Source organism: Boleophthalmus pectinirostris, unplaced genomic scaffold (assembly GCF_026225935.1).
Source record: "Boleophthalmus pectinirostris isolate CB_2022bp ecotype Guang Dong unplaced genomic scaffold, ASM2622593v1 HiC_scaffold_19, whole genome shotgun sequence".
In the NCBI taxonomy this organism is placed as follows: domain Eukaryota; kingdom Metazoa; phylum Chordata; class Actinopteri; order Gobiiformes; family Gobiidae; genus Boleophthalmus; species Boleophthalmus pectinirostris.
In genome coordinates, this window is record NW_026571140.1 from 8,628,727 (window position 1) to 8,648,520 (window position 19,794).

Here is a 19,794-nt window from a genome sequence, read left to right on the forward strand (position 1 = left end):
CAAAAGACTCCAAAGGTACTATGGGTAAGCTGAATAGTAGGACGAGGTGTCTTGAAAGGTGTTGTATAAATGGGTACATGACGTGATGCACATTTTTGGTGTTATCACTTTGAATGACTTTCTAAATAATCTTTTTCTTCCTCCAAAATTGAACTGTGCACAAATATGTATTTCCATAAATTACATGTAGTTTTCAAATGAAGTTGTGTTTCATTTCTTTGTGTTGCAACACTATAAACTGAAATGTATAACGCCGTAACACTTTTCTTTCAAAGTTCTAGAACGGGTCACTTTTGTCAGAGAGACTAATGGCATTGGCATAAACCAGTGCTTCTCAGTTATTTTCTGTCATGCTCCCCTTGGAAAAAGAAAACATTTCACACCCTCCGACTCCACGGAGCTAGCCAGGCTGGTGCCACCTTGTGCCTCCACTCAATTTCATTTCTCTCCAGTGACTAGGTCAGGAATCAAAATACACTAGACGGTTCGCAAAAACTCCGTAAGTGCGAGATCAGGCACCAGCCAATCAGCGAAGAGCCATACATTCAGTGTTGTCAACGATTCCTGAAATCGAGGATTTAAACCCGGAACAAAGAGAATGTTTGGTGAATTTCATCAAGGGAAAAGACGTTATTGTCCTTCTTCCAACGGGACATGGGAAAAACTTAATATACCACTTACGCATTACATACGTCACGACCAAATAGCAGCGATTGATTAAATGAACAAAAGTGCCCGCCTCTCGTCAACTGAATGAATTCTAATGCCATGAGGTCAGATGATTTCTACGAAGTGAAACCGGCTCATGAATCAGGCTACCACGAAGCCATTACCAAACGTGGACAAATCGCACCCTCGCCTACATACGAGAACAAACGTTTTAGTCGCGTCTCCAAAGCAGCTCCCAGGAACACTTCTACCAACGTGAGATATAAAAAATAAATATAAAATAGCTGCAACTTAAATGTCAAATTGGAGCTGTTGGCAATGATGAAAACAACCTGCATATGCTCATGATATCTGCACTACTGTCCTATAGTGACCTGCCAAATGAGGGGACCAGGACTAAACCAGGACTCCATCACAATGATCACGTCACAAATCGTGAACCCCAACTTAAAAATTCCCCACTACACGCAACATGTGTCCGTCTGTATTCCACGCTGCGCTCACCTACGTCATGAGGCGGTCCGTTCCTGTGTCCTCCTCATCTTTAACGGTGATGTCTGTGTTATAATTCCGGGCATTTGCGTCATCCAGAATGACAGAAACCATGTCTAATCTGCAGCATTATCAGCTCCTCTGCTGTTTCGTACACCACCTTTTATGATGTTAACAGAGCTCTCTGGTTTACTGAAGCAGCATTCACAAAGAGGGATGATAGTTGGCGATACTCGTCATGGTTTCGCTGAAAAAACTCAAGCGGCTTATCAGCAAGATAGGGATACAATGTCCTTAAGCGACGGCGTAATTTATTTGGCTTCATGCTGTCCGCTGCCAACATTTTTAAACACAGTAAACACAGCCATCTTTCCTTGTTTCCCACCATAGTCACATTGGAAACGAGTGCTACATATGCTTTACATACAGTTCGTTCTCTGCACTTCATATCTCCTGCTCTCTATGAGGGAACATTTTGTATGTGGAGCGCCAACAAAGCAAAATCCCGATCCCTCGCTCCACCTTGGTTACGAATTTAAAAAGTCAGTGCCAAAGCATAAGGCACCAGCTGTTCGCCAAGAAACACCTTCCACTGTAATGCGACCAAGACTTTATGTTGCTGTAAAACCACAAGAAAAAGAAAGTGCGAGCTCAGCCTGTTTGTCTTCTGCACCTCTCGTTTAACAAACGGGATCCCGCTTTGATGGGGCTCCACATAAAAAATGTTCGCTGCAAACTCAGGATGATTTAGGCAGTCAAAGTTTACCTTTTTAGTTTTTCCCGTGGATCAATCCTGCCCATCACCTTCACCTTTCACTATTTTTCAATTCCGTAGGGAAGGGAAACGGTTTGAACAGAGGTTTGCAGTCACACAGATCTGCTTAACTTTTGCATTGATGGAGTTCGCAAACAAATTTCTCGAGCCGTTTTCCACTGTTAGGATCCAACAACCACACAATTAATGATGTCCGAATCTCAAAACTAAAATATGACAATATCAGAACCAGAAACAAAAGCGATATGGTTCAAAAGATCGGCTTTGTCAATCGGCACATCCCACCCCGAAATCAAACATGGTGGTTTGATGCTCAATTTTTCGGAGAATCCTTCCCAGTATGCATTGCGCAATGACCGGAAGTCCGACATTCTTGATGCGTGTATACTCCCTGCACACACTCTGACAATGAAAGCGTCACTGCCAACTACTGTAGACTATGTGCAATTACAATTTATTTTAGTACAACAACAACAAAAAAAAGGTTGACGTCACACACGCTCACCCTGGCGTCGCATTGTGCCCCACTATTTGAGAAGGACTGGCATAAAGGGAAGCATGAAAATTCACAGATTTAAAAAGACAGTTACACAAAAACTAGAAGCAGCTCATCCGCAGCTCATCCGTCATTCACGCACTTGGGGGCTTTTGGGTTAAGGCTTTAGACTACAGAACAAATTCATCATATTTAATGATCATATCCTTATTTTTGTAAAGCCTATAAAGTTGAAGTTCATTAATTCATAAAGCTTGCATCAACTGACTCGTTCTGAGCATTGTTGCACACAAATTCCTCACGAAAGGGCTTTAGTAGCATGCCGGTCACAAGGCTGTATCACTGCAATGTTTGTATTTGTTCAGTGTCTGACAACAGAGGGCAGCCCAACACTCAAACAGCTCATCGAATATTAGAAAACGCTATTTCGTAAGACTCATGCATATTTGAGTATTGCATTGTCCTTGTACAGGTCAGAATTTTATGGTAGAATTTGCTGTTTATTGATACGGGTTTGTTGACTTGCTTTATAATTCATTTAACTATATACAGTGTTGGGGAGTAACAGATTACATGTACCGGAGTTACGTAATCAGAGTACAAATTATGAGTAACTGTATTCAGTTACAGTTACTGTTTCAGTGAGTGGTAATTGGATTACAGTTACTTTGTTGAAATAAATGGATTACACAGCGGTATTTTCCTGTTTTCACATTTTGGGCTAAACCAGGACTAAAACCAGGACTAAAACAGGACTAAAACAGGACTAAACCAGGACTAAAACGAGGTCTAAACCAGGACTAAAACCAGGACTAAAACCAGGACTAAAACCGGGACTAAAACCAGGAATAAAACGAGGTCTAAACCAGGACTAAACCAGGACTAAACCAGGTCTAAACAAGGACTAAACCAGGACTAAAACCAGGACTAAACCAGGTCTAAACTAGGTCTAAACCAGGACTAAAACCAGGACCAAACCAGGTCTAAACCAGGACTAAACCAGGACTAAAACCAGGACTAAAACCAGGACTAAAACCAGGACTAAACCAGGTCTAAACTAGGTCTAAACCAGGACTAAACCAGGACTAAACCAGGTCTCAACCAAGTCTAAACCAGGTCTAAACTAGGTCTAAACCAAGTCTAAACCAAGTCTAAACCAGGACTAAACCAGGTCTCAACCAAGTCTAAACCAGGTCTCAACCAAGTTTAAACCAGGGCCAACTTGAAGAGAACAAACATGAATTTTCAGGATGTGGTTGGTACATTCATGTAGTTTTAAAAATCATGACAATATCAAGTAATCCAAAGTATTTCAGATTACGTTACTCACTTTAAGTAACTTAATGGATTCCGTTACAAACTACATTTTGGGGTATGTAATCTGTAATCTGTAGGGGAATACATTTTAAAAGTCACCTTCCCAACACTGACTATATCTCTGTTAGTATTGTTGCAGTTAGTATTTATTTAATTATAACACAGGTAAGTCTGGCTGAAACATAGGACAAAGGCAGTAAATAGTGTAAAAATATACAATGCTTTATTTTAGTTAATATTAAAAGAGCTCATTTTACACATTTTAAAAGACTACACATTCAACACAACAATTTGGAGCTAAAACCTGGGACACAACTAAACCAAATCACACAAAAACAATATTAGTAATGCAAAAAAGAAAGATTAATCAAACCAAGGCAACTAGTTGAATCCCAGCTTTCAGGAACAACAGTGCTAGTGCAGTGCAAATATCTATTTATATATGTAAAAAGGTGCAATGGTATTTTCTTTTAGGTGTAAAGTGCTAGGTGTGTGGACTTAATGTTGAGACTTTAGATGTTTGAAAGTGCAAGGTGCTGTTAGATTGCACTAGCTGCTATTACACAAACCACCTGAGCCGATAAATACACACACTACAGCAACTACACTAACTACAGATAAAAAGGAACTACAGAGTCAGACTTTACGGGAGAATTTACTAAGACTGAAATACCTTTTGCATATTTTTCTGCTACGTGAAATCAAAAGCCTCCAAAGGTACTATGGGTAAGCTGAACAGTAGGACGAGGTGTCTTGAAAGGTGTTGTATAAATGGGTACATGACGTGATGCACATTTTTGGTGTTATCACTTTGAATGACTTTCTAAATAATCTTTTTCTTCCTCCACAATTGAACTCAACCGTGCACAAATATGTATTTCATAAATTACATGTAGTTTTCAAATGAAGTTGTGTTTTGTTTCTTTGTGGTGCAACACTATAAACTGAAATGTATAACGCCGCAATACTTTTCTTTCAAAATTCTAGAACGGGTCACTTGGGTCAGAGAAAGACTAATGGCGTTGGCATAAACCAGTTATTTTCTGTCATTGGAAGAAGAAAACATTTCACACCCTCCGACTCGGAGCTAGCCAGGCTGGTGCCACCTTGTGCCTCTGCTCAATTTCATTTCTCTCCAGCGACTAGGTCAAGAATCAAAATACACTAGACGGTTCGCAAAAACCCGTAAGTGCGAGTTCAGGCACCAGCCAATCAGCGAAGAGCCATACATTCAGTGTTGTCAACGATTCCCGAGATCGAGGATTCAAAGCTGGAACAAAGAGAATGTTTGATGAATTTTATCAAGGGGAAAGACGTTATTGCCCTTCTTCCAACGGGACTTGGGAAAAGCTTAATATACCAGTTACGCATTACACACGTCACGACCAAATAGCAGCGATTGGTTAAATGAACACAAGTGCCCGCCTCTCGTCGAGTGAATGAATTCTAATGCCATGAGGTCAAACGATTTCTACGAAGTGAAACTGGCTGATGAATCAGGCTACCACGGGGCCATCAGACTTTACGAGAGAAGAACTCGAAAGACTCGAAAGAATTTAAGAGACAATTTCAAGAGAATTTGAGAGCAGAAACCAACAGCAGCAGTGCAAATCTGCCATATAGAAATACACCGATTACCACACGCCATCAAACGCCACCACCCCTAAACATACACCACCCAGAGCCTCTACCTGGATTCTAGAATAGGCGTACTCTACATGCCACCTGCTTCGGACAAAACCTTTAAATATAGTCACCAGAAACAACGCATTAAAACAAGTTCTAAGAGACACATTGAAAGAACAACTCCAGTACTTACACGCGCCACATTCACGAGCCACCGAAAGCCTCGACTGCCACACTAAGGCGTGCGCAGCCTTTTCTAATCGCTAATCAGTCACGCCGGGAGCCATGCACAGCGACGCACAGGTGGACGCATTCACGGACGCACTACGGTCAGAAAATATAATCTAAACACCCGGTTACAGTATAAATTAACAAAAGTGAAATGATTTTCTCTCTGCAGCTTCAGAAAGTGGTGCCATTAATTAAATGTTTTACTATAAACTGAAACATACACATCCATTCACTCCAGCAGGCATCACAGCCCAGTGCAGTCTATAACCTTGAACATACAAAACTGTTTACTAAATTAAGAACTTCTGAGATCACGGTAGAAGTCAGTTATTACATTGTCTGGACTAACTACACTCAAAATGTTGGCAGTAAGAAGCTGCTAACTTCTGTTCTATGACTTTCATTATATATAGCAAAACTGAAAAAAAAAAAAAAAAAAAACAATAGCCGAGGCACAGAGATCGTTCTTACAGTACCTTTAATGATGTTACAGCAGAATTCACAGCATCAGGGTGACAAACAGGCAAAAAATATCAGAGAGTCTAAAAGCATAACTGAGATTTCTGAAAGTCTGAGGGAGTCTAAGTGTCTGGGTGTCTAACAAAGCCTTTGTATGGTCTAATTATAAATGTGATCTTTTTAGCTGATACATTATTCTGGGAAAATTCTGGAGCACCTGCAGTTTGCATCATTCAAGGCCACTGAACAGAACATTTTGCACATTAACTATAACAAAGATTTAGTATGAAATGAGTACAGTAAGATTATAAGTTCACAGAGTATGTTATTGGTTAAGTCCACTGAACTAAGGTGTGAACTGTCACCTAGTTGCTGTACATTTTGCATAATCTGTCCTGCAGAAATACTCCTGATTGTGAAAAAATAGGGAGTGTTAGTTTCAGTGCAGTTAGCTTCTTCCTTCGGACAGATGTAAGGCAGTGACTTATCCTGTCAGAACTCTGTCAGAACTGAAGAAGCCTCTTGGATGACTGGCAAAAACTATTCACTCAAAAATGTTCTTCAGATTTAAAATTTCTTTTGTGGGTATCAGCAGCAAAGCATCACTACCCAGCTATGCCAGGGATTTGAACTTTTCTTATACTTGATTATGGGTTATTATAATAGTAAAAAAAAAAAATGCTTATATAAGATAAAAGAAAGATTTGTACAATCAAAATAATTACCGTATTTCTCAGACTATAAGTCACTCCGAAGTATAAGTCACATCAGCCAAAAACTGCATAATGAAGAAGAAAAAAAACATATATATCACACCGAACTATAAATCGCACTTTTTGGGGGAAATTTATTTTATAAAATCAGAGACAGTAAACTGACATTTCATCTTGAAAGGCAAGTTATAGTAATAACAATAGAACAGAGAACAACAGACTGTTAACGTCACATATGAACAGTTCTTCAGATAACTATAGCATAAACAACAGAACAGAACATGTTTACCAAACTCTCCATCTCACTGCAAATCACTAAATCCACTGAATTCTTCATCCTTGGTGTCACTTCCAAGCTACTCGGCGACCTCCAGAGATAAACAGAGTGCTGCTTCCTCTTCTGTGTAGCTGTCGTAAGACTCAGCATCAGTTCCAGTTAGAATTATTCCGGCCTTTCTGAATCCAGGATGGTTTTGGTTGTCACTGAAGTCCAGCCTTTGTCCATCCATCCAATGACTTCCAGGAAAGTTGCATAGTGCACCCCCCCGGTGTCACAAGTTTCTCGCTCACTCCAAACTTTCTTTCTGCTGCTCAATTACAGTTTTCAGATGCATATTTCGCTACTTGCAACTTATAATCTGCTAAATTATGATTTTCTTTTTGGGGGCATTTGTGTTCAGTCTTCTCAGTCGTCTTTATAAGTTTGTTTAAATGTTCATTTTTCAGTGGTACAGTAAGTAATGGTGCGATCGACTGACATGATACAGACAGGACAGAGGCTCTTTCTACAGGGGACATGCGCAGTAGAGTGAATTGACAGTGGTACAGGAGTATTAGGAGTAGCAGATACTGGCACATGAGTCTAGAGCCTCGCAGCTGTCAGTGTGAACATTTTAATATATAAATTGCACCAGATTATAACTCACAGGACCACCCAAACCATGAAAAAACGGGCGACTTATAGTTCGAAAAATATGGTACATGAAAATGAATAATGAAAAACAATGCTCCATACATTTTTTACAGCTTTTCATAATGCTTCATCTTAACCAAAACAACAGAATCACAATGCACACAACCTTATCAAAGATTGTAACTGTTGCCATTTGGAAAGCCTTAAATCCAGTCTTATTTCTGCCTTAATTCGGCCCCTTCTTTGTGAACCTTCCCAGAGGTGGCAGAGTGGTGTGTGGGAGCAGCCGCCGCGGGGAGCCTTTCATTTGTCCGCGCTCTGTGTAAATTCTGCTGTTTTCTTTCAGTACCACAAAGCCCTGGCACACGCTGGCACAATAGAACCTCGGCACAATCAGGCGCCCCCGTAACACAGCGCCAATGTTTACCCCTTTTCCTGCCCCCCCCCCGCTCTCCGGGCTGAATCTTGTGTGTCTGAGATCACGGCTGCCAGACTGGGTTGCCAGATCTTACGGGAAAAACAAGCAACCAGAAGCCCAAATAACTGACTGCAACCCCATAAAAATAAGCCCAATAAGAAAGGAGAAAATAAGTAAGCAGCCAGTAACTTTTAGTTTAGTGAGTGTTCTTTGTGTGGTACATGTAGCTTCTGGGTTCACAGAATTGTAATAAGCAAAATCTGATTTCAATATAGGTCATAAATCATTCTGGTTTTAGGCTATTATTTGTGGATATGGCAGGTTTTGTTTTGTTTTTGTAACTATTACGTTATGCGGTGGAAGTTTGGAAAGAATACATCGAATCTCCATCCGGCACATTTTTACTTAGACTTAAAATGTGACTCAGACAAACTTTATTGATCCACAAGGGAAATTATTTGGACACAGCAGCTCACACATCACAATATAATATAATAAGAAAGAGTAAAAAGTATAACGGTAATAATAAAGTCTAAGTTTATGTAGTGCTTTTCCGCCTTCAGGCCACTTTACGTCAAGGAATGACTTACACATTCAGACACCCGTGTACGCACACACTCGGAGCGAACCGGGCTAAGTGTCTTGCCCAAGGACACTATGACAGAATTCATCTTCAGAAACTAGAATCTCACCAACACACCAATATGGGTTTCAGTGGATCTCTACCACTTTACCATGACGTTTATGTCGAGAGCAGGATTTGAGTCGCCAACCTTTGGGTCAGTGGACAAACGCTCCACCACCTGAGCTCCTGTCGCCCACATGTCACAATAATACACAGCATTTCATCCAATATACAGAGACAATTTACACGCAAAGAACACATTTTTCTGACAGTTTAAAAACATTCATTTTACAAAATAAAGCTGTCATATATGTTTATTTCACAAATAGCAGCTTTATCATTGTGTAAAGTAGACAGAACTTTGGCCCTTGTTTACAGTGTGTTTGTTCTCTACTTCATTAAGCTCTGTACCTCGTTTTTTTTTTTCCTTAAAATGTGAAAAACAGTTCATTTTAATCAGTAAAGGCGTTTTTCATACTTCATAAGAACATAGGAGCTTTGTTCTTGTTCTTGAGGCGTTAAGAGCAAGAGCAAAGTTCGTTTAGGCTCTGACATTTCATATGTAAAGATGTTCTGCTGCTGAACTGCCCCGCCCCCTTGCTCTGCCCCGCCCTCACTCTCTGACACGCCCCTTTCTCTGCCCTGCCCCCTCACTCTGCCCCGCCCCATCTCTCTACCTCAGCTCTGCCCCGCCCTCTCGCTTTGCCCTGCCCCTCGCTCTGCCCCGCCCTCTCGCTTTGCCTCGCCCCCTCGCTCTGCCCCGCACTCTCCGTCTGCCCCCACCCTAGCTCTGCCCCGCCCTTTTGCTCTGACCCGCCCTCTCGCTCCGCCCTGCACCCTCTCTTTGTCCCCGCCCTCTCTCTCTGCCCCGCCCCCTCGCTGTGACCCATCCCCTCGCTCTGCCCTGCCCCCTCCCTCTGCCCCCTCATCCCAGCTCTGCCCCGCCCCCTAGCTCTGCCCCACCCCCTCCCTCTGCCCCCTCATCCCAGCTCTGCCCCGCCCCTCGCTCTGCCCCGCCCCCTCGCTCTACCTCGCCCCCTCGCTCTGCCCCACCCTCTCGCTCTGCCCCGCCCCCTCGCTCTGCCCCGCCCCCTCGCTCTGCCCCACACCCTCACTCTGCCCCGCACCCCAGCTCTGTCCCGCCCCCTCGCTCTGCCCCGCCCTCTCGCTCTGCTGTTGCTATGCAAATTCTCAACAATACAGCCACAGCACAACTTTGGATGGATGAATAAATGGATGGATAGATCGTTGGATAGATAGATAAACAGACACATAGATGCATGATAGATAAATAGATAGAGATATCGATAGCTACACAGACAGATAGACGGATGCACAGATAGACAGATAAACAGACAGATAGATGGATGATAGATAAACAGATGGATAGATGGATGAACAGATAAACAGACGACTAGATGGATGACAGATAGGTAGATCGATAGCTACACAGACGGATAGATGGATGGATAGAAAGACAGAAATTCAGAGTTTCAGCAGTAGCGACATAGAGAAGATATTTAAAGTTAGCAGTCCATCCTCATTCAATCTGCAATATGGGGGCAGGTGGCATTTTCGTCTCGGCAAATACATCCAAAATTTACAGGGAACTTCACCAAAACATGATCTCAGAGTCATTTTAAACGCACAGACTCCATTTGTGTGTCCTCTGGTGCATTGACTTCGCGTTGGCGCACACACGGGGTAAGCGCACAACCCTCTCATTCACTGTCATCACGGCGGCTGTGATTAGAACATGCTGTGTGCCATTTGAACGCTGTAGGTTTGGAGCGTATTTCTCTGATGGGCAGGCTGTTTACTGAACAGAGCTCCTGGAGACGATGGAAAACTAATCTATTCCGGCTCCAAATGGAAGACTAAATAATACTACTATTCATAGAGGAAAGGAAAGTGTATGCAAAGTTTCATTTATGATAAGCTTGCAATCAAAAATGGGTTCATTATAAAAACATTGGGCAAGGCAAGCGTCAGGTAAAGTTGTCACATTATTAAAGGAGACATCAACATGTATGCGTTTTCAACCATGCTACTGATACTTTGATTGATACTGATGTCATCAACATTTTTTGAGGGTGTGGTGCTAACTATACGCACTGCTCTGTCTGAAGCTCTGTTACTCTAGGGCCCCATCCACACTAGTACGTATTTGAGTCGTTTTCGTTGTGGATACAGTGTTCGTCCACACTAATTAAATTGAAAATGGCTCCAGAGATGGATTGATCCTATGCCACCAGCTCCCACGAGTTCATCTGAGTACAGATCTGATCCGGCACTGTGTGGACGCTTGAAAACGTTGATGTGAGTCTGTGCACCGCGAAGTAATTCACGGCCAAAATGCAAAGAGGCTAGAATATATGTTCATTCATATATACAATCTATGTGCATGATTTGCAAACGTATAATCACTGAAAAGTTTCACATGAACCATCTCCAACGTGATAAAAGCACAGGACAGACTCACCATTAGCAGAACACCCCTCTGTCACAGAAAGAACCCTCATATTCCACTGAGTCGTGTCCTTTAGGCCAACAGAAGCTGAACCGCATCAGTGCACAATAGCGAGCTGTTTTTTGAGCACTCGGTTTATGCAAATGAGTCATGTGGTTTCAAGTTTCATTTCTGTAAAACATAAACAAATATGCTCAAAGCTGTGTGGATAGGGAAGGCTTGTGGACACAGAAACGACGTGTCTGGACGCAAATTGTTTCCGATACGGTGATACAGTGATACGGTGATTCGTTTCAGTTTCAACGTAACCTAGACCTAGTTTATGTTCTGTTTCTCTAATTAGACTTTAATCACTCTTTTTTTCTCACAGTTTTTCAGTTGGTCACTCCAAGCTCGGACTGGTAATCTGTACTATTGGGAAAATGCCCGGCGAGTTGGTCCACCTCAGACCACATTTGGGCCGGTGCAGTGGTATCTGATTCAAGGGCGGACTGGCAATCTATCTGTGCGTTCTGGAAAAGTTCAGAACGGCCGTCTGATGTACTGGCCGTACTAACAGCAGAGGGTGGAAATACGATAATAATTAAACGCCCCACCTTCTCTCCCAGTCCTCAATATCCACTGTAGGCTGATTTGTGGGGGAAAGTCTGTGACAAAGTGGGCCTTTGTCCCATTTTAAACTTTCAATTTGTCTCATTTCACACATTTTGTTCTCAATATCCTACCAATACAGTTACAATATATCTTAGTTTTGTTTAATTATCTCATAACACATTGTTCATTTAAATATGTTTTATTAATTCATTTCACTTACATCATACATTCATCATACTTACCTGCAGCTCCACATGATGGTCCAGACAGAAAGAGGGGGCGTGCCTCATGTCGGCCATTTTTCAAACCTTGGTAGGACCATGTGGACATGAGAGACTTCTGTGCAGATGGATGTATGGTGTTGTTGCTTGTGATTTAGGTAACTTATTTTTGGTTTGTTTGAACAGTTTTGTACTTTATTTTACTCTACACCAGGAGTCTGTTGTAAATATATTTTTGTTATAGTGTGTCTCCTACTTCGACCATGTCGAGACAGCTTCCCCACAAAGTCCAGGGCTGTTTTTTGGTCCCAGCCCGTCCTTGAGTCACTCTCACATTTTGTGTTGAAAATCAGACTCTTAAACAGACTCATGAGTGCTTGTATTGATCACAGGCTGTGTTTTGTAAATTTATTTCCACCATTGTGACACCATAGTAACTGCTGAACATTCCATCAATATCGAACACCTCCAGCGTGAGTATCAATTTCCCCTCATCATTAATTAACTCAAAGTTGTAATTGAAAATCTGCTGCCTGATGTGGTGAAATGCAACAAAGAGCGCTGCAGTTTGGAATAGGAAGTCAACATTGTCCCTTTTTTATGTAAAAATATAATGTCCCAGTTAAAAGTTATAACTCTATTTTGATAACATTGATTTTTGTTTCTATTATTACTAAGTAATACTAAAGCAAGTACTGCAATACTGATAAAATACCAACTCCACTCCAATGTGAACTTATCTAAATAGGAAATATATGTGCAAATGAAGTGAATAATATACAAGGTAATTCAAAATGTCATTTTAAAAAGCAGCTTGTTTTCATTCCCATTTGTGTATTCATCACAAACCCTGAGTTCTTCTCTCAAATGGAAAACACTCTGCTCCACCTCGTGATGTCATATGGTAATACAGGAAGATTTTTTAAGCTCCATCCATCTTTTCTTGAATCATTTAGATAATTTCAGCCTTGGAAATGCCTATCTCTACTGAAGTAAAGGTAAAAGGAGCTGTTAACTTGAAAACGACTGCTTCATGACATCACAAGGTGGAACAGGGCATACTGAACTTTGGAGATGTAGACAGACAAATAATAAAGGGTTACTCACACACTTATGGATGAAACAAAATACAACTGCACGTATGTTTTTGATTCGGTAAAACTTAAATGACTTAAAGCTCACATTTTGCGTATATCTTGAGAATTTTCCTTTTGTGTGAAACTGAAACCCACCCAGATATAAGGAGAACATGCAAAACTCCAGAGACCTACCTGGAACCTTCCAACAGTGAAGCAGAAGCGAACCACTCAGCCACCCTGGAGGTAGAACAGCTCAAATTATGGAAAAGTCAATAGTAGTCAAAATGGAAGCCAAGGTATTCGCAGTTACAACTTTACTCCAGCGCTTCCCCATTGCATGTGTTCATATTCCAAAATGAGGTCAGATATATTTCCATAAGTCTTGTTGAATTTGGGTTGACAGTAATATGTAGAAATGTACGTCAAGGCGAATGCGGCTGCTGCCTACTCCGTTTGTCTGGCTGTGACATTTTCAGGACAAAACCAAAAACAGTTTGAGCAAAGCGGTGGCTCAAGACGGAAGCAGGTTATAGGGATGTTCTATCGTCAAAAGTCTCACAATAATATCATGGACCATCACAATATATCAAATTACAAGCCTCTTTGCTTAAATTCATTGTTATGTTACAGCAGGAGCTAAAAGAAACAGAGGTTTCAGTCCAGTTTACACACATGGAAATATCATACTGAGAAATTTTGATATCATGACCCACAGTGTTGGGGAGTAACAGATTACATGTACCGGCGTTACGTAATCGGAGTACAAATTATGTATTCAGTTACAGTTACTGTTTCAGTGAGTGGTAATTGGATTACAGTTACTTTGTTGAAATAAATGGATTACATGGCGGTATGTTCCTGTTTTCACATTTTGGGCTAAACCAGGACTATAACCAGGTCTAAACCAGGACTAAACCAGGACTAAACCAGGTCTAAACCAGGACTAAACCAGGAATAAATCAGGACTAAAACAGGTCTAAACAAGGACTAAGCTGGGCGTAAAACCATGTCTAAACCAGGACTAAACCAGGACTAAACCAGGGCTAAACCAGAAGCAAAACCAGGTCTAAACCAGGTAAACCAGGTCTAAACCAGGTCTAAACAGGTCTAAACCAGGACTAAACCAGGACTAAACCAGGGCTAAACTAGAAGTAAAACCAGGTCTAAACCAGGTCTAAACCAGGACTAAACCAGGACTAAACCAGGTCTAAACCAGGACTAAACCAGGAATAACTCAGGACTAAAACAGGTCTAAACCAGGACTAAACCAGGTCAAAACCAGGACAAACCAGGACTAACTACGACTAAAACCAGGTCTAAACCAGGTCTAAACCAGGTCTAAACTAGGACTAAACCAGGTCTAAACAGTATGAGACCTAACAGTAGGGTGGCCATACTCATATAAATTTCTCATTTCTCATATAAAAATCATTTCTCTATCAATAATATTTTTAATCTGGTTAAGTAAAGACTGGACTTTTTATTTTCTTTTAACAGACAAAACCTCTTATGTTAAGATTCTCGTCTTTGCTTCTCTACAGTAAACAAAAGTCTGTTCATGGAGACTTGGGCTCAACAGCCAATTTGAAGAGAACAAACATGAATTTTCAGGATGTGGTTGTTACATTCAAGTAGTTTTACAAATCATGACAATATCAAGTAATCCAAAGTATTCAGATTACGCTACTCGCTTTAAGTAATTTATTGGATTACGTTACAAACTACATTTTGGCATGTAATATGTAATCTGTAGAGGAATACATTTTAAAAGTCACCTTCCCAACACTGATGACCCATTATAATTATATATGTTGTCGTATAGAACTTTTTCGGTGGCTGGTACATCACCTGGTTGTTTCTATGGAGTTGTTATTGATTTGCAGCAGTCCAAACGTATTCCTCATTTTCCTAACACACTCCTAGCATCTTATTTATTCACTGCAATTCTTTTGAGACCGGTTTTGCCGTCATGGTAATGCTTCCAACACCTACCATGTTAACAATGCATTGTAAGGACTCTTAAAGCAGACCTATTATGCAAAATTGACTTTTCAGAGCTTTTAATCATGTTTTAGTAGTTTCCCCTTCTCATTTCCCTTCTCAAAGTTGTATTTGGAGTGATTCGTGCATCTTTTATTGCTTATTTTCAACACGCCATATTGCCAATATTTCACCGCCTCTAGCTTTCACCCACTGCTCTGTACTTCTGCATTCCATATTCACTCTCCAATTATATTTTCTTTAACCCTGGTTGGTACAAATGAAAAAAAAAAAAAATCCACTACTTGCATGTGTGTTGTGCAGCTCTCCATCAGAGGTGCCAACAGCTACATGACCACACTTTTAATGATGTTAACTTTTATTTATTTATGTATTTATTTATTTATATTATTTATTTATTGGTAACACTTTATAATAACTACACCGTATTTAGCCTTAATAAAGCATGAACAAAGGCTTAATTAATAATGAACAAAGACTTAAATAATAATGATTCACACTTAGTAACAACTTAATCACTACCTTCATTAGCACTTGCACTTAATTTGCCTGTGCTGTAAATAGTTGTAAGTTATAATAGTCATAATTATTTCATACTTAATTACTCATAAACTAACCATTTGAGCATTTATTAATCATTAATAAGCTATGAGAGAATGATTTACTAATAATACAATGCAATGATCATTCAGGCAGCTGTTATCTGTTAGTTAAGTCTTTCTGAGAGCTTTTCTAAAGACAAATTATGCTTTATTAAGCATTTACTAAGCATGAATCATTATAAATTAAATCTTTGTTCGTTATTAATTAAGTCTTTGTTCATGCTTTATTAAGGTTAAGTAAGGCGTAGTTATTATAAAGTGTTAAAAAAAATAGCCTCTTCTGCAAAGTTAAAATGGGACAGAAGCATTTATTTCCTAAGTAACATTGGAAATATTGAATCACAAGTCAAATCAGGCTCGATAGGCAGACCTCTCATTAAAATATGTATTGTTAATTGCAGTTTTAATATGATATCATTTGAAGGGTCAGCATTGTAATCTGTTTAATAACACTGATGATTTGTCTTCCACAGGAGCTGATCACGACCCTGTACATTGGGTTCCTCAGCCTGATCTTTGCCTCATACTTCGTGTACCTGGCTGAAAGGGATGAGCCAGACACTGGAATGGGGAACTTTGCAGACGCTCTGTGGTTTGGAGTGGTGAGTACAAGTCGCACATCTGTTATGATACAGGCTAAATCCAGCGTACTTACAGAAATAGGTTGGGTTCACGTGACATCAAAACATTCTAAAGCTAGCTAGACAGTTTAAAAGTGAGTTTGAGGACAGGTTAGATTTACATGGTGGAGTTTGCTGTTTAACTGTTGCAGATTTGTTGACCTGGTTTATGGTTCAAATCTCTGTAATTACTGAGTCTATTCATAGGAAAGAAGAAGTGACAGAAAGTTCAACATATTCTCTGCCAATATAAATGAACAAAGGCTATTATTATTATTGTTTTAATTTTTTTTTCCACAATCATAACTTTAATAAGACAAGTATGTGGACCCAAGCCATAGCAAATCATGGTAAAATTCAACATTTGTGGATCTTAAGTTCAATCTTTCAAAACCAGGGAATCTCCAATGTGTTTTTTGGACAGAAATTAACCGTGGTAGGAACATTGGTTGTCCATCAAACTGGTCTTTCATGCCTTTGACCCATGTCCTGAAGCCTATTTTTTGTCTTAAGACTGTCTCATGTAATAACTGCTTCAATATCAGAACAGTCCTAATCTTTACTGTCAGCTTATTGTAAATGTGAATTTGGCTTTGTTGCAGCTAATTATACATAACATGCTAATCAATGTTTAATATTTGTGATTAGCAAACAGGTCAAAGAAAGGCTAATGACTCTTTGAAATCTTTCACATGTGGAATCAGTGATGCACTAAATATTAATTAAGTGAAAGTTTCGGTTTTAGTGCTTACATAATCATCCCTTTAGAAAAGACTGTACATGTTTGAGTGTACATGCTCTATTTTAATCCGACACACTACAATATTATTCTGTGCATGCATTTGGAACAGCTTTGCAATAACTCCAGTATATTTCCCCCTAAGGACTTGTGTTTAAAGAAGCCTACACTTGAATAATTCATTGAACGCATCATGAAGACAACACAGCAGTACCTGTGGGCCTCTGGTTAGCTGTATTCCGTTACGGCTCGCTGCTAAGTAGGAGCTTTGATGGTGTTTTGGGCAGTGAAAGGTTGAATCTGCAGCGCCATGTGTTCTTGGTTTGTTGTTTTGTCGGAGGAGTGAGGCCCCCAGGCACACGCGGAGGTCCAGGGAAACAAAGAGATCCGAGTGCGGAGTCAATAAGTGGGCATACGCTGGAGGATAGCACAGTGGAGAGGGGCAGGGGAGATGGAGTATAGGTCTGAATGCAGAATGAGAGCAAGGTGAGAGGGTCATTCTGTGGGAAAACACACGTAAATCAGCCATGCGTTGCTGGTAAACCTCAGCTTCTCAAATATATATAGGTTATACAAATGTTTACAATACAAACTCTCCTCTATCACCTCTGGCACCACAGTAGTGTTTGTGTTTTTATTTGTTCTTTTGTCTTTAAATGTTGTAAATGATTATCGATCGACTGTTTATGACACTTCTAATGTTGCGACATGTACTATTATTACACTATCACCACTTCTACTACTGCTGCTGATACTATAAACAAACGAACTGAATGAAATATTTGATTTTAAATTTCATAATCTGTGTTCTCAGATATGAGGTAAACATGTTCAAATCCAATCTAGCTTTTACTTTTAACAACTATAATTCTGATGTATTATTTAATCTAGTTATGTTATAATTTGGTGTTTTGGTTCTCAAGATGATAACCCAGTTAAAAAACTAAACGAACCTCATATGATTCTCACATTTCTGTTGCCAGTTCAATGCCGAAATCCAGTTGTTCTGAGTCAGTGAGTGAATTCTGGAGGTTCTGAGTCATAAACTTGGGTATTAAAACCTCTGTATGTGTCCTCTAACTGCAGGTTAAGGCTCTGGCAACCCAAGGTCAGTTGTGATTAAATGCAGCCTACTTATAGTTCCTCCAATAATGGTAAAAATAAACATTCTTCTTTTTTTTTTTTTTTTTTTTACATTTTTTACTGTGACTTTTGAGTAACAGGATCTGACAAGGATATTGTCTTTAGGTCCTTTTTGACTCATATTTGATACATTTGCTCAAATCAGAATTATAATACAAGTTGTAGTATGTATAGTACACAACAAACCTTTTAAAATAAACTAGTTCTGTTTCATATTCATATTTTTATGACACTAAAAATCAGTTGCAGCACCTTCAACTCAGTGTGAATGAAATAACTGCATAACATAACATGCTCAAATCAAAATGTATTGAACTGTTCTACTCTAGTATATATATTCTTAACCCAAGGGACAGTCACATCCTCTCCTCCGTGTGCAGGTTACCGTGACGACCATTGGATATGGAGACATAGTGCCTCACACGTGGGTTGGAAAGACCATTGCCTCGTGTTTTTCCGTCTTCGCCATCTCCTTCTTTGCACTACCTGCTGTAAGTACACACTTAGGCTTCAGTGTATCGGTGTTTTTCTCACAGAGTAGTGATTATATGGACCAAAGGACTCTTTAAAGAATATAGGTATAGGCTAATGCAAATGTGACTTTGAAAGTGCATGTGAAGTTAGACCACTCATCTCATGAAAACAGAGTTATGAACATCATTATATTTAAAGGTGCACTGTGTAACTTTTTGGTTGGGGTGCATCACCTGCTTGTTTCTATGGAGATGTCATTTTTCTGCCTGGAATGTTCCAAAGTATGACATTAAACAGCTGTAGTTTACATTTATTCAATTACAGATTTTTTTATAGCTCAAAGGTACCTAGAAAAACAAGTATTCAGGGTTGCCTCTCCGCAGATCTGACCTGTAATGTGGTCTGCTTTGGTCTTCATGAAGATAGAAAGGTTTAATGCCACACTGTGAAACATTCCATACAAAGCAATAACAATTTCCATGAAGAAAAGTATTAGATGGAACCTCTACCAAAAAAGTTACATAAGGTCTTTCATTAAAAATTGTTTTGTAATAATTTTGTAATTTTGGTGAAGACATGGGCAGCAGATATGAAATACATAGAGGTATTTCCATAACGGTTACCTAGCAACCATAATGTCAACAAGGGCCAAACTTGTTATGATTAGACTGACAGAAATAAATAACAGTACTTTTATTTTGTCAAAGGGAGGTTTAAACTGTCAGAAAAATGCCTTCGTTTTGCATAAATTGTGCCTGCATTTTGGATGGAATGTTTGGTGTTGCTGACAGTAGCTCAGCTGGTATTTGTCCACTGATCCAATCCCAAATCCAACATAAAACATCTTTGGTAGAGCGGTCAGATCCACTCACCCCGAGTGTCTGTGTACACTGGTGTGTGAATGTGTGTGTGAATGGGTGAGTGGCTCCTTGAGGTAAAGTGCTTTGAGTGTCTTAAAAATGTGACCATGGCACATATAGAGGTGCTCCATTTTAGAACTCACCACTGCTGCCTGTATTTTTCTACTTTTCTTCTCAGTTTTTTTTTTTTTTCACACATTGTCACTTACCTGATGTAAAACTATGATGAATATTTTCAAGTATTATCCTGCCAAGCC

General features: G+C 39.9%; 1 protein-coding gene across 1 annotated transcript in view; it reads left to right on the forward strand.

The window, feature by feature from the left end:
• Nucleotides 1-19,794, forward strand: part of kcnq1.1 (potassium voltage-gated channel, KQT-like subfamily, member 1.1) — a 192,109-nt gene that overhangs the window by 126,145 nt on the left and 46,170 nt on the right. Inside the window, exons 7-8 of the mRNA XM_020918481.2 lie at nt 16,175-16,303; nt 18,584-18,694. Of these exons, the coding sequence (XP_020774140.1) occupies nt 16,175-16,303; nt 18,584-18,694 (240 nt within the window). The remainder of the gene's footprint in view (nt 1-16,174; nt 16,304-18,583; nt 18,695-19,794) is intronic.